The sequence below is a fragment of the Phoxinus phoxinus genome (genome assembly GCF_949152265.1).
Source record: "Phoxinus phoxinus genome assembly, chromosome: 12".
NCBI lineage: Eukaryota > Metazoa > Chordata > Actinopteri > Cypriniformes > Leuciscidae > Phoxinus > Phoxinus phoxinus.
The window spans coordinates 19,054,410-19,070,227 of record NC_136887.1 but is presented as its reverse complement, the minus strand read 5'-3'; the positions used below and the strand labels follow the sequence as shown (position 1 = coordinate 19,070,227).

At 36.1% G+C, this 15,818-nt stretch overlaps 2 protein-coding genes across 4 annotated transcripts in view; one reads left to right on the top strand and one right to left on the bottom strand.

The window, feature by feature from the left end:
• The window catches only part of arhgef6 (Rac/Cdc42 guanine nucleotide exchange factor (GEF) 6), a 31,472-nt gene extending 19,935 nt beyond the window's left edge, over nucleotides 1-11,537 (top strand). Inside the window, exons 12-22 of one of the 3 annotated variants that reach the window (XM_079630357.1) lie at nucleotides 622-768; nucleotides 1,624-1,710; nucleotides 1,831-1,912; nucleotides 3,002-3,117; nucleotides 3,208-3,387; nucleotides 3,822-3,842; nucleotides 7,002-7,095; nucleotides 7,289-7,375; nucleotides 7,480-7,579; nucleotides 8,530-8,584; nucleotides 8,678-11,537. In XM_079630357.1, coding sequence (XP_079486483.1) covers nucleotides 622-768; nucleotides 1,624-1,710; nucleotides 1,831-1,912; nucleotides 3,002-3,117; nucleotides 3,208-3,387; nucleotides 3,822-3,842; nucleotides 7,002-7,095; nucleotides 7,289-7,375; nucleotides 7,480-7,579; nucleotides 8,530-8,584; nucleotides 8,678-8,800 — 1,092 coding nt within the window. In that variant the 3' untranslated portion in view covers nucleotides 8,801-11,537. Of the gene's footprint in view, nucleotides 1-621; nucleotides 769-1,623; nucleotides 1,711-1,830; nucleotides 1,913-3,001; nucleotides 3,118-3,207; nucleotides 3,388-3,821; nucleotides 3,843-7,001; nucleotides 7,096-7,288; nucleotides 7,376-7,479; nucleotides 7,616-8,529; nucleotides 8,585-8,677 lie in introns of all 3 variants that reach the window. The other 2 variants (XM_079630356.1, XM_079630358.1) reach the window with 2 other exon arrangements.
• cd40lg (CD40 ligand) lies at nucleotides 11,468-15,179 on the bottom strand. The gene is made up of 5 exons (XM_079630359.1): nucleotides 14,903-15,179; nucleotides 13,687-13,836; nucleotides 13,530-13,551; nucleotides 13,199-13,273; nucleotides 11,468-13,048 (listed from the first exon to the last, which is right to left on the bottom strand). Exons 1-5 carry the CDS (start codon nucleotides 15,077-15,079, stop codon nucleotides 12,660-12,662), a joined length of 813 nt encoding a protein of 270 aa, XP_079486485.1. The 5' UTR covers nucleotides 15,080-15,179; the 3' UTR covers nucleotides 11,468-12,659.
• Nucleotides 15,180-15,818: the final 639 nt, after the last annotated feature.

Below are 15,818 nucleotides of genomic sequence, written 5' to 3'. Positions count from 1 at the left end.
ATATATATAGTAAACATGTACTATATATATGTATTTTCCGGAGTATAAGTCGCATCAGTCAAAAAATGCGTCATGAAGAGGAAAAAAACATATATAAGTCGCATTTATTTAGAAATGTATTTCACAAAATCCAAGACCAAGAACAGACATTTAATCTGGAAAGGCAATCAGTATATTAGAATGATTTCTGAAGGATCGTGTGACTGTAAAGACTTTATTAAAATAGAAAAAAAAATTAAATTGTAATAATATTTCACAATATTACTATTTTTCTGTATCACTGTATGTCATAGATAAATAAAAGACTTACAGTCTTACTGATCCCAAACTTTTGAACGGTTGTGTGTATTCTGGATGTCAAACAATTCACTACTATGTTATTGAGATGTTTATCAGAGAATTATGAACAAAATATTTTATAGTTTAGTGCTATTTAATTGCAGATGGTAACTTATTTTAGACTAGGTGTGAATCAGTCTTAATGTTTGACTATTACACAATGCTTTTTCGAACCAGTTACATTTTCAGTGCGTGTTTTCCCTGCCTCACTATGAAATGCAACACATGAAATGTATCCCATTAATTCTTGTTTCACTGAATTGATCTGTTTGTGTTTTTCAGACTCAGTGTCAAGATCTGCGAAAAAGAAAGAACCTTGAGTTGCAAATCTTGTCAGAGCCGGTGCGGGGCTGGGAGGGGGACAGCATGAAGTCACTGGGTCAGGTGGTCTACATGTCACAGGTCCACATGCAGAGTAGCTCAAATGAGGTGAGGAAGTTGGTTAGAACTAGGAAATAACAGTGGGGTATCTAAACCCGACCTGTAGCTTTCACAGCAGCGTGGTTATATCACTGTTTATTTTGTGCAAAATGCATGTTAGTGGTTTTGGTCATGTTTGCACAATTTCGAAATAAACTTTGAAGTGGCTGGAGTGATTATTTTGTCAAGATTAATTGAAGTGTTGTGCAAAACAAAGTTATTTTGCATAGATGTGCTGATCATGGCCTTTTAGACAGAATGGTCAGAGCCACACCCATTTTTTGCTTCATGTAACTTGTTTTAGCTAATGAATGGAAAATATTTAAATGTCAACAGCTTAAATCCTCCTGCAAAGTTTTGCATCTGTGGTCATCTGAATGAGCTGTCAACTTGAACCTCAGCCCCCTCTGATTCTGGTTAATGGAAACAGTGTTGTTTGAGGGGTCTGATAGAGGCCCCTGATAACATCAGGAGGGCTAAGCTGAAGGAAATATAGTAGGATGATGAAAGAATTTATTTACTAAAGTCATTTAAGATGATTTCCCTCCTATTCTTTTCATCGTATTCCCTTTCTCTTTCTCTCTTTTGCTTAGCTGAAATTTATCTTGGTTTGCTAGAAATAAGGTACGATGTTTGTTCATCGTGAGTAATCAATGTAGCAAAAAATAGAGCCGTTCACCAATCCAAAAGTGTGTGTAACATAGAGACATTTGATGTTTGTGTTTGTTTGCTGTAAAGGTGCCATAATGCCATACACCTGCATCTGTGCCATGAACAATGTGATTGTTTTAAGTAGTGTTAATCATTGATGTAATTTGTGCAGAAGTTCTGAATGTAATATAATGTACATTTGTTTTATTCTAGGAAAAAGAAGAGAAATACTTCATGCTGTTTCCCAATGTGTTAGTCATGCTGTCTGCCAGCCCAAGAATGAGTGGTTTCATTTACCAGGTGAGTTTTTTTTTTTTTTTTTTTTTTAGCTGTTGTGTTCATCCAGGTACATAATCAGCATCTGTTATTTATGAAAAAGTCAAGCGCAGTGCACTCATTTGTCTCACTCTCGTCTCATAGGGGCGTCTGCCACTGACAGGAACCACTGTAACCAAACACATAGAAGATGCAGACACTGGCCATTATGCCTTTGAGATCACAGGTTTGTTTCGGTCCATGTAAACAGTTTTAGTGAGGTCTCTTTTTTTGAGAGGTCACAGAGCAATATACTCTCAACTGTGTCATTATAGCTGCTTTTTTCATCACCGCTTGTCTCTTGACCTGTTTTTATAACAAGGCAGCAATATAGTTTCATCTAACAAATAATGAGCATGTGCAAGTGACTTCTTATAGGAATTGTTCACCCAAAAATAAATAGTGTCATCATTTGCTCACCTTCATGTCTTTCCAAACATTACAACAAGGATTCATTAAATTAATCAAAAGTCAACGCATATAAGCCACATATACACAGCAGCAGAATACAGTTGTCAGTCATGTATTTGAGTCCTTAATACGGTTACATTCACACACAGTACGGTTATTTATGGTAGTGAGTCTAGTGACAACTGCTTTCTTTAACCAAGCTCACAGTGGTAAATTTTCAGGACTCACAACCACATTCTCGGAAAACTTGCGCTGTGTGAACGGAACCGGACTGGACAACTTGTTGTCTGTCAGTCATACAGTGCGAGAGAGCCGCTCTGTGCTACACAAACGCGCGTTGACCGTGTGTTGCGGGTTTTCATGTGTGGTTTTGGTAACTTCCAGGGATGGAAATAAGGGCTGAGTGTCATTTGAACGTTTTAGATCCAGTCTGTTCTTGCGGCTCTATTGGACACTTGCCGTGTCAAAAGTGATAAGACATTGCCGTCTTTAATATTACTTCGGTCATTGTCACTGTGATTATTGAATATTGGCTTGGCTCCCAATGCATGTTTATACAGATAGACATTTCAAAACTCACACCTGTACGTAAATGCTAATCCCAAAGTCTGACAGTGTGAGTGTGGCCATATAATGTTACAAATTATTTATATTTAAAATAAGTACTGTTCTTTTTTATCTTCGTTCATAAAAGAATCCTAAAAAAATGTATTGCAGTTTCCACGAAAATGTACAGAGCCCAGACTTTTGAACAGTAGTGTGTTTTTTAATTGGAACTTTCCAAACAAAACTTATGTAATGCAAAGAAGCATGTGTTTAAACAGTTTATCTGGTTCTCATTGTTTCTCATTGTTGTGTTTTTTAGGGGGCACAATAGATCGCACAATGGTGTTCTGTAGTAATTCACAGGAGCAGCTGGAGTGGTTAGAACATCTTCATGCTTACACCAAGGAAGGCAGTCCAGTTGGAACAATGTTGAAGGTAATTGTCAATGTTTTTTGGGGTTTTTTAACACATCACTCCCAATGATGCGTTCCTACAGGTGAATCGTTATTTTCTTGTGTTTTGCAGAGTGTTGAGGGTAAGCCTCCAACCATGACTGGTACTTTGTCCCACCACTTGCACGGTTTCGGTACTCCTGTGGCTAACCGAGGCCCTCTCGAACCCCCCAAGGTCACCAAGCCCTGGTCCTTAAGCTGCCTGAGACCAGCGCCGCCCCTCAAGCCCTCCGCTGCGCTAGGCTATAAAGAGGTATGCTGTCTGGAAAATAGTCATAAGAGATCTTGAGTGGGAGCGTAATTTACCTCTGTGCGTTCTTGGTGGTCCTAACAGGAAACCGATGCATACAAAGCTACTCTGACTGTAAGTTTGCAAGCCACCATCTTTCTCTTTACCTCAAGTTGCGGTGGAGGTGTTATCTCAGATTTAAGTGGAATGTTTAGTGGTCTTTGAGCTGGATATTAGCTAACACTACCCAAAGCCCACTCGAACTTCTCTAATGTGCACTGCATCTCTACAAGATTGTGCAACGGGTGTTAGCGACTGATGAATGCATGTGAAATCTTCTGTTTCTCTACAACAATTAATGTTCACCTCTCACTGATCTTTCCATCATATTCCTATCAGGCTGTTCTTTTATTCTCATACACATCTTCATTCTCTCTCTCCATTTTCTGCTTCTTTAGAGGATGTCTTATATCCTGAAGGTAAGAGTAGATGTGAATCTGTGTGTTTTTTGTGTGTGTACATGTGTGTGGTCGTGTCTGTGTGCTTGCCTAGCACTGGTGTTGCACGCTATATCCATGCTTTTCTGTTTTTTTTCTCTTTCGTTCTGTGGCAAGCCACTCATTTCCGGTGTCTTTTTGTTTGCCTTGTATCTTCTCCTCCCTATGCAATGATCTTTGTTCAAGTTGCATTTATTTATCATTTATGTTCTTTGCTATGTTGTATTTAATTATTAGTTGGAAGGAAGTTCAGATACAACGGCAAAATGTTGGTAGGCAGTTGTAGGCACAACCCTATGTTGAGATGCGTACATTTTTTAAGATTGAGACTTTTTAAACCGATTTAAACACATTAATTGCATGAAATGTAAAAAATCTAATTAATGAAAAGACACTCACAGAGATTACATAATCATTGCAGACAAGTAAAATACTGAAATGCCTTTAGAAGTCAATATATTGCTTGTTTTACTTCCATTCCATGCTATTCTTTTTTAAATGTTGGTCTATGTAAACATTCACTAGATATATATATATATATGTATTTGGCCATTGCTCCCTCTGCTTCCTTGCCATTAAAGCCACATTTTTAAGTTTCCGTGTCAATTAAAAACTGTAAAATGTGCATCTCAAGACCACTTCATTGGTCCAGTCCTACACCAGTCCAGTTGTTTCAAAAAGCTAGATTGGTTCTTTAGCAAACCACACTTTACTCATTTCAAGCTGCTTGCTCTCGACAAGTGTGATAGCAGACTTGCATAAACATACTTTCCATTTGGTGGTACTTGACACTTCAGTTGAGTCAGAGTCGACATTATGCAATGTACATGCAAGACGCGGCATAATTAGATGCTTTTTTTCTAAAGTGTGTGTGTGTGCGTGTGTAAAGGCTTTGCTATGCTTGTATGGGCCAAATGTCCTCACTAACATAGTCAAATGTTATGACATCATTTTACTGGCCCTCACTAGTTTAGGGTTATGTTCATTAACCTAATATAAAATCAATGGAAGTCTAGGCAATGTCCTCAATAATATAGTGACACAAACGTGTGTGTGTGTTATTATTGTAATTGTAGTTAAATGTACAACCTTAAACACTACTTATAGGCCTGGCTTCAGAGACAGGGCTTAGATTAAGCCAGGTTTAGACCTTCGTTTATTTAAGGCATTTAAGTAGCTTTCATAAACGTGTCTTGGGGGGAAAAAAGCATTACTGGTGTGCACCTTGAGACAAAATGATGGCACTGACTTATTTGAAGATATTTAAGTTGCTTTCAGTTAAAACAACTCAAACATGCATTTTAGTCTGGGACTATCTTAAGCCTTGTCTGTGAAAACAGGGAATCAATATATAAAATGACTATATTAAATGACTTTTTTTACCATTTGACTAAAGAGATGTTAAGAATGTGGCATGACTTACATTATGAGTATAATGTGAAGATCTTTATTCTTTACCATTTTAGATTCTAAAATTAATTAATTGACGATTTATATAAAGAGGTAGAGATTCATATCGGAAAAACATAACGGCACATTTAAATTGGTTTCATATTTGGTGGTCTAATAACCTGCAGCAGTGTTCCAGGGAAAAAATAAACAATCGGGAAAGTGAATTGTCTTGCAGACTATCTCGAGTGATTTCGAGGGGATTTAGGCATACATTAGCTGTTGCCACGGTTACTGAAGCGTTGGAAAACATCACTTTAATCATGTCAATAAAATATGGACCTAAGCTCATACATTATATTGCTTCCCACAAATATGAAAATTCAAGTCGATGAAAAGCTTTCTCAGTGACAGATGATAATACATCTGAAGATCCAGTAGTGTATTGGCAGAATTTAGAAAATAACCTGATTACCTGTGCAATAAACCTTAAACCTGTGAGTGCAGTTAAGTAAGGGACTGGTCCAATTTCTTGAGTGATCGAAGCCCCAAGAGAATTTATGTTGATCGTAAGCTTAATTTAGATTTTCAAAAGAATCAGTATCTGCCATTCAGTTGTTCATAGAAATGGCAAAATGACTCATAGTTACGGTGATGTTTAAGGGCACTTCTCTTGTCAACGTAAGAAGGAATATTATTTTCCAATCATGCTGCATGATTCTGTTTTATGTCCCGGTATTCTGAGCAGCAAGTACCGCATTGCATAATGGCAATTTGTTGGGTGTAGAGGACTTTTCCTAAACCAGGCTTTGCTGCAGGTTGTCATGTCATTTTACTATTTTATCTAGGTTAGGGTTAGCATCCTTCGAAAATCATTCGAGAGACCGAGCACTTCATTCACCTTTTTCTATATCTCAGGGCCGTAATGTATTGTTTATGAGTTGTATACCAGTTCGCTAATATTTTTCCACTTTCACTTCTGTTGGTATTGATTCATCAGTAATGAACATTACTGTAAACTGTGAACATGTGCATATATCTCTTCAGTTATTTCCACCATTTACTTTCACTTTGATGTATGAGTAGAGCATACAAACTGAAAACGCCATTCTTCGTGAAGCATGCCTAGTATGTGCATATTTCTTAATAGAAAAGTCTTTGAGTCAATCAACTTTCAATCTAACTTTTATACTTCTGATGCTTGACGGCTTCTTGCTAAAGCTGTGACTAAACTGAATGGTTGTCAGTGACAATGTTTTAAAGTTAAACCCTTTAAAAAAGATATATTCATCAACACGTTCCTAACATCATATTTATTAAAGCTGTCATCGTAACATTGGCAGACAAAAAAAGGTTAGTCTTTAAATAAATTGTCCTTCAGACAATTTAATGAAGTTGGTTAAAATAACTTCATTTAGATGACTCACTCCGAGGTGTTAGCATTTGAGAAATAGGTGGCGGCAGCCCAGTGACACTGCTGTCATCAAATGACTGACTAAAATAATTAGTTCACAAAACAGACAAGGGTCTTTCAACTGCGAATTGTTTTTATTCATGAGTCCCTGATAATTTGCTCTTAAATTATCCTGAATGGCGTCATAACTTATGTAAGCTACCATTTATTGGTCTCATTTCTTAGCATCCTCGCTCTGGATTTGAACACAAATTAAGCTCTGCTAAATGCAGTTTTAGTGGTTTTATTCTGAGCTCAGCAGATGCTGTTACTTCATTAACACCAGACTGTTTCCTCAGGACTCTAGTAAAAGCCCCAGACCAATCAAGAAGTTCCTCCCAAAAAGAAAAGCGGAGAGAAAACCATCAGATGATGAGTTGCTGATTAGAAAAAGTAAGTATATTAAAATGATAAATAAAGTTCCCTATATAACGTCACAAAAATGGCCCCCGTAGTGGCAGAATTAAGGGTTTTGAAATCTCACAAGCAGCTTTGCCAACTTCTCTTTTAGCATGTACGAACAAATATAAATACATAATATATTGGTGGTTTGTCCCTCTGAAATTGTTGTTTCCGTGACTGACAGGCACAATAGCTCTAGAGGAGGATGCCCAGATCCTTAAAGTGATTGAGGCCTATTGCACTGGAGCCAGTCTCCATCAATCCACCACAGGTTAGACCTGCCTTTCACATGTACTGTATAATTAAGCTACTGATGTTTTAATAACGCTAATAGAGTTGAATAGTTTAATTAAAAGCTTTGATTTATTCACACAGCTGTGCGTAAGGAGTGCATCCCCCAGGTCCTGCTTCCAGATGAAGAGAAGATCATTGTCGAAGAGATCAAGAGCAATGGCCAGACGATCATAGAGGAGAAGTATGTTCAGTTGTCTGATAACAGAATTACTCAAAGGTGATCTTGTTCTCTACGTCTGTTTAAGAAAATACTTAGATTTTTTTTTTAGTGACCTAGAAATAGTGCAGGATTGAGGGTTAAAGGTAGGGTTGGCAATTTTCGGAGAGATCAGCAATAGCGAGCTAGCTTTGAAAGCATAAGATCCCACACTCCCTTCATTGCATCTCTAAAGCCACACCTCCTCCAAAACACATGAACATTAGCCAGAGCAAACAAAAGTGTCGAGACCGCGTTAAACTACCTCATGTGTCAAAGCACATAACATTACAATAATAATGAACATGAACAACTTAAAGAGCACTGACCTGTATCACCTGACTGCTGCAGATTAATTACGGTATTGATAGTACTGCCATTGAAACTCATAAATTCATGTCACGATTCGCTCTTAGTATAACGTCATGGGTTTCCTTCTCTTCCATTCAAATAATGGTAGTTATGGCGTGAGCGCAGCATAAGCTCGTTGTTTTGGATCGGGAGGAATTGTTAAAAAGGTGGCTGCTGTTTCGGTGGCTTACATCTACCTAACTCTGCATAGCATGAAACACGCGGATGATGTGTGATGTCAGTGCAATCAGGGTGCGCGGAGGTTTAAAAATACATACGTTGACAAGCAGGTAGGACATCGTATCGGAGCGAATGCAATGATTGGACGAACAATTTATGGTCCTATGCCTTCCATAGATGACATATATAAACATATAAATACATTTAGATCACTTAACTTAGTGATTACTATCAGAATGTAAAGAGAATTTCAACCAGCATAACAAAAAAAATCTGGAACAAACCACCTACCTTGCCTTAAAATAATAAACTTTTAACCCAAATTTTTTCCATGTGCTTTATTTCCACTGTGAAATGTTTTGATTTCCTTTTAAATAATATTTTCTTAATATATTGTTTTGCAGAAGTCTTGTTGATGCGGTTTATGCTTTGAAAGATGAAGTCCATGAATTAAAAAAGGTACGATTTTGGGTTATTGTAATCTTTTTTGGGCCTGAACTATAACTGTTGTTATGCCGTAATATTCTGATGCCGGATGTGTTGTGAATGTAGGAGAATAAATGGATGAAGCAGTGTCTGGAAGAGGAACAGAAGTCCCGTAAGGAGCTGGAGCGTGTAGTCAAGAGGTTGGCCAAGCAAAAGAATGACTGTTCCTGGGAGGAAGGCGGTCACTAAAGAACACTCTGGACCCTTGCCATGCGCATGTATGTGTTTCTGTGTCTGTGTTTGTCCTCACAAATGTGTTTTTATGTGTTTCTCCATCACATTACACAATGAACATTGCTTTTGGAAAGTCACCATGTTGGGGATTTTTAGCCATTTTTCATCAAAAGGACAAGATCCGATGAGAATATCGACTCTGTTTTTCTCGCCATATGGAAGAATATCACTGGGTGGTTTGCTTCACACTCCTGTGAAGTGACTTCTGAGAACAAACGGCAACTGTTCTAGAAAACCAAGTGAACTGCTTATTTAGGAAGTATTAGGTGATTGGAAAACTTCAGATAACTGTCGGATTCCAGTCCTCAACTGTTCCTTTTTTTTTTGTTCCTTCCGGTTCATTCAAGCACTCCAAGAAGAAACATCACAGAAAAGATGGTGGAATCTCTTGTTTTTGAACTGAACAAATATCTGCCTCACTTTGACTGTTACTGGTCATTGACAAGAGAAATCCAATGACATTCAGCCCATTTAACAGCATTCCGACTATTGCACAAGTGAATATATTCTGTTAATGGTGCTGGAGAAGATATTTGTGGTTGAACATTACAGTACTCCATCATATCCACAAGTATTACTCTTTTCAGCCCTATTTCTGCTTTTATAATGTGAAAATGGCTGTTGCTTGAGGTAGCTTTTAGGTCACAAATGAACAAGATTGAGATTTGTGGTTTCACCTTATTGACATGAGATGCCCTACTTGCCATCTTGAAATGAGTTTGGTTTTTCCTTTTAGTTTGATGGTTTTGAATTCAATTCCTGTAATATGTCATTGAACTGTAGGTTCAGATTCAGTGTATTCCCATTCGAACGTGTTCCCCAGACAGTCACTCGCATCAACATGGGTGCACAGTATTTCTAAAACAGCCGTTATATATTACATAATCATGCTTCTGATAATCATCACTAGTGTAAAGCTATCAGGGATATAGTTGTCAGAAATAGTCAAGTTTATAATACAATACATCATATAATGTATGTATATCATATATACTTGTATACAGTATAAATATGTATATATCATAAATACTATGGCAAAAAGAACCATATCAACTTTTTTAATGATAAAAATACAGTAGGAAATCTGGTTACACTTTACAATAAGGTTTAATTTGTTTAATCATGGACCAAGAATTAAAAATATTTCTATAGCATTTATTAATCTTAGTTAATGTTAAGTTCAACATTTACTAATACATTAATAAAATCAAAAGTTGAATCTGTTATTATTAGTTAATGCAGTGCGAACTAACATGAACAAACAAACAGTTGTATTTTTATTAAGGTTAAAAAAGATTGACAAATACTGTAAAAATGTAAGGTGCATTGTTTTTTAATGTCTATATTTAATGTTATCATAATAACTAATGTTAACTTATGATACCTTATTGTAAAGTGTTACTAGAAATTTCAACCTCCTTTTTTAGAGGCATTTCATATATATCTTAAACCAAAAAAAAAAATCCTGTATGTTTGTGGATTTGATACTATGGGCCCTTTTAGGACTCGAAAACCGAGTGTACGTAGTACACAACAAATGTGGTTCTTAATGGATCCCCCCCCCCCCCCCCCCCCCCAACAAACTCCTCCCTGTCAGCAAGTGCACTGGAGGTGCAGTGCAATACATTTCTTACTCAATCCTACTCTGCCATAGTCATATTTGGCATACATGGTACAGATTTTTTTTCGGCACTTTTGCCAGATTTACTGTAACAAGTTGAACATTGAATGAATGAGTAATTACATGGCCGCTTACACAAATGACCCTGTCTGGAGTGCTAACCTTTCAATGAATCATTGCCGATCATAACCGTGACTAATGCTTTCTATCGCTTTGGATTGGAGGGACCGTCTTAAGCTGTGGAGAAGTGCATACAAAATGCTGTAAAGATGAGCAAACCTTGGGTGGGGAGTTTTTTCTTTTTCCTTTTAAACCCACTATGGAACATTGCTGTGGCAATTCAATGCAATATGCGACTGGTTACAATTGCTGTGCATTCATTCAAGAGCCAGTTTTTCTCTTGGAAGGAGTATTCTGTATAATATATTCTTCCAATTAGGCAATAAGAGGTGCTCTGAGGTGCACAAATATAATTCTGTTACTGTGGTACTGTGTGAATCTATTTCATGTTTGTGTGCGTGTTTGTTTTCCAGCAATTAACCTTGCATGCCATGTGTTACACATAGCCTTAAATATTATTTTAAAGTGTTAACCCTGATTGTATTGTTGTTGTTATGGAAACTCCTGAAGTTTTAAAATGTGTCTAAAGTTATAACATCTGCAGTGGTAAATGTGTGTATTATGTGGAACAGATTGAAGTGGTCAATAGGTTATTTGAGTATGCATAGTACCATTTGGAAACTTGCTATTTGCTACAGGTGGTTACTAATATCAATGAAAGGAACTTACTTTGTCCTCATAATGTCATGAATGTGTCAGGAAAAAAAATAATAGCACTTTCAGGAGATCATAAATGAGGGTTTAAGAATGTTGTCCATTGTCTGTTTCCTCTCTTAAAAGTGCCCATGTCTGCAGAACACAAGTTTTATTTTTTGCGGAGCTGATCTATGCAATATAAGTGCTTATGCATCTATCATTTTTGTTTTGTTTTTGTTTGTTTTCTAGTGCTTGTGTTTTTAATGTTGTCATCATTTCAATAAGGAATTGTTTTAATAAAAATAACATCATGTTAATTAGCTATATATTTGATTTTTTAAAATCTTTTTTATCTTTTTTTAAACGAGGAAATTCCACCTTGTTAAATGTGGACGACTACTCGTATGTGTGATGTGGATTTTTTTTGCTATAGGGACAGGGTAAATGTACAAGCTGGAGTGAGTGTAGTAGGCTGACAACTTCCTGTAAGCAGAGGCTTCAGCGTGGCTCTGAAAAGAGCACATGTTTGTCATCTAAAACTCACTGTTTCCATGGAGGAGGGTGGAATGCTGTAAAATATGCACAGCAAAAATCAGCTCATGGTTGTTATCAAATTGTAGGTAAAAACAGAACTAGGCTTTAGTGCACTCCCTTCTCTTCAACCTCTTCCTACACATTAGTTTCCAAACTCTGAGAATAGAGCTTATCTCAACCTGTAGACATAGATGTCCGCTATATTAGGAAACACTTGTACAGCTCATTGGAAACATCGCTGATAATATTCAAAATTTTAGCTGGGGTTATGGGGAGAATTGTGTGGTAGTGGGCTTTCTTGTTATTCAGAGTTACAACATATAATTTGAATGAAACCCATATATATGGTTATGTTCCAAATCCCTTCTTTTTTTTTTCAAAAAGAAAATTGGTATAAAATTTGTTCACTACAAATATTTTTTTGAATATGTAGTGTCAGCAGGAACAGATTTAAATAATAATTTGTTGCCTAAATTTAAAAATAAATAGGCTACTTAAGGTAAGATTTGAACATCAAGTAAAATTTTGTCAAGCGTATACCTAAATAAATATATTTTATTATTAATTCAATAGTTTATTATTATTGTTGTTAAAAAAAGTATAACAAAATAACTATATAAGCAATAAATAATATCATACAAACATCTGCCACTAGTGGTTTGAAACCACTAGTGGTTGATATGTTCCCATATTCAGAAAGATTTACATGATTTCCTATGTCCTGAACCTGGATTGTGGTTTGACGTCAATGAGAAGAGGTGCACTTTGGAGATGAAATCTTTCCGATGCCACGTGCATCACTGTATAATTATCCATTTAAATATAGTCCATTGATCCAGTCAATTCCCTTACTGGCTCGTATCATCCATCTCCATCTTGACCGTATCAGTTCCAGAGTGTTCTTTACCGTAATTTGAATAATCCAAAGCTGCAGGAGTCCCTGTTCACCAAGGTGGTGTTTGTTACTGTAACATAGAGCTGTTGGTCTTTCTGTAGTTGGAACACCCCCGCCAGGGAGGCTGTGCACAAATTTGATGAGATGTCGTTCAAGCTGCAAAAAGCCTTGAGTACCTCCTTGTCTTCCTGTTTCTTGGGTCCGGTGATCCTTATGGCTTGCTTTAATGCACTTTTGGATCGTTTGGAGAAGGTGATTTGGGAATAGATGAAATAGATTCCAGGTTTTTGAATGATCAACATGTCCCTTTTGCTGCTGAGCTTTACCTCATGTAACATTGAATGGTCTAGATCCCAACGAAGGTTGCTTGACCTCATGAACTCTGGACTCTGAGCAACTGTTGGTGTTCAAACAAGAAAGATTCCATTATCGTCTCACATTCGCTTGTCTTAAACCCTTATTTCATGTTTTGGTTTAATAGCAACTAAATGAGTCTTGAATATATTGTATAATAGGCTGAAAAGGTATTGTGTGTTCTTATATTCACCTTGATGTAGGTTCAAAAGAACCATGTGTGCAGCCGGTCCATTCGCCCCATTCGCCCCTGCAGCTAATCTGGACACTGCCGAATAATTACACAACAACAGTTAGGTCTCAAGAATTATATAAAAATAGCATATCAAAATTAGAATGACACCAAATTGCTTGCTAAATATTAGAAGCAAACATTTTTATGTAGTGAAAAAGAGTTTTGTTTTTGTTTAGTTTTTTTGGTGCAGGCACCAACATACAGATAACCATGCTAACCCAAATATCAACAGAAAAAAAATCTGTATTTAAACATATATTTTATAGATAATGTTTATAATGCTTCTTACCTTTTTTATTTTCTTGTGAAATCTTTGGGATGAAGAAAAAGTAATGGTACTTTAGTTGTGAACAATATTATCGTGTTATTTCTATTATGCTTAATGATTCACATGAGATCTCGGATTATCGAAAAGCATGACTTAAACATATGACATAAATGTATACCTTTTCTAAGTCCTCTTTATAATTTTCTATCAGTTCTCTACATTCTGCCACTGAGTCTTCACCCAATTTGTCTTTCACGCAGTCATCTAGTCTCCGCAGGTTCGTCATGTCTTCATGATTCAAGTCATTATAACTCCCATGGGGCTGCAGCTGATGAAGGAAAAAGACAAACCATTTGTTTCCCTTAATGCTTAAAGAATGTTTGGTACCAAACAGCACCAAAAAGAAACATCTTATCATAGTGTTATAAAGCACATTAAAACCACTGTGTGGATAAGACAATGATTTTCAGGGGGTTGAGAATGTTTTTTTATAAAGGAATTAGACGTCAGCTAAATTATGTTAAATTGTCAAAATTATCTGCTGTTATCCGGATCATTATCAAACTATGCCACAAGCAGTTAAACATCAATTATTGGTGATTGAAGGCAATATATCTGTACTTTTGTACTTGGAGTTTCTTTTCAATTTAATTATGTTGTTGTTTCATAATTGCTAATGCTTATATGTGGTAATAATCATGTGAATTGTTATTGAGTCACTCCTTTGGCATATAACTCATACAATGAGATTGCATAATAGCTTCCTCTTGACACCGAAATGCTGTTTTTTTGTTGCATGTTTCTTTGATGCACAGCATGCTGCCTTGCTCATAAAACCACACGGCCCAGGAAATAGACCATCGAGAACAGGCCTTTTTAGTCTTATCAGTCTGTTTATTCTGAGCGAAAATAATCAAGATTTCACCTCTGTGTTTCTCTAATGGTTGTAAATAATTAGCAGCATCATTACGGGCTTCATGATATACTTTTGTCAATTTGTTTAGTACCATTCTGCCAATGTTCTTGTCTATTTTTCTTTTGAGTGAATGAGCTAACATTTCAAAATGCATTTGTAAACTTGATGCAGAGACGCATTGTTAATTGTCTTTAAAATGAATTAGCCCTTAATTAGCCCTAAATGTAAAGTAATAAATCTCTTCTGTGTGTGTGTGGGTGTGTATGTATTTATATATATATATATATATATATATATATGTATTTATATATATATATATATATATATATATATATATATATATATATATATATTTATATATATATATATATATATATATAACATGACCTTCCATTTAATTAGTTTCTTCCTACCATTTCACCTGTGAATAAATACAAATGTGAGAGTAAAGAGTCACAGAAAGAAGAGCAGCTCATACCAGCTTGAGTTTCTCGAACAGGTAGAGGAAGCCTCCGAAGGTCAGCATCATTAACATCAGTAGCATCAATGACAAAATCTTGACCAAAGGTGTATTTCCCACTGGCTGGGGTTTGCTGTCCCTTGGCCGTGGAGGCACCGGTGGGGGATTGTAGCTACTGTGAAAGGTGTGTATCATGATGAAGAGAGGACGAGTTGACAAGAGAAGAGACGTGTACTCCAGTGACACCCATGCAGTTCTGCAGAGCTGCTCTGAATGCAATTGAGCTCATTTGAATGCAACTTCCTGATAGATGTCACCTTTTCAGATGGGCTGAGACTAACGGGGTATGTTTGTACGCAATTTGGCGTAAATAAGGAAGGAATGGATTCCATGAGGCCACAGATTTCTTTTTTCTTTTTTTGTTGCTCAAAGGTCATTGTCTTTCCATGATTCAAAATCTGCAGATTCAACATTCTGTCTTTGGCCTAACAGATTTTTGTCAATAAATATTTTCTAAAGAAATGGTTTTAAATAAATTGATATTAAAACTTAAGCCACAAAATGTATGAATGCCATTGCAATATATACAAATATAAAACAAAGTGACACCTTGCAAACAAATGATATGAGAGTTCTTTCTACTGGAGAAAGGTTCTTTAGATTATTTAAAAAATCTTTCTTTTATGAACTGTTCACTGAAAGGTTCTTTGGGAAACTAAAAATGGTTTATTATGGCATCTCTGCAACAAAACAAAACAAAATGTAAATATATATATATATATATATATATATATATATATATATATATATATATATATAATATATATATATATGTATGTTTTTTTTTTGTTTTTTGTTTTTTAAAGAGTGTAGGTGTAGTGCAACAAAATAACTATGAACATGATCCACTAACATTTGCAATGTTATTTTGGGG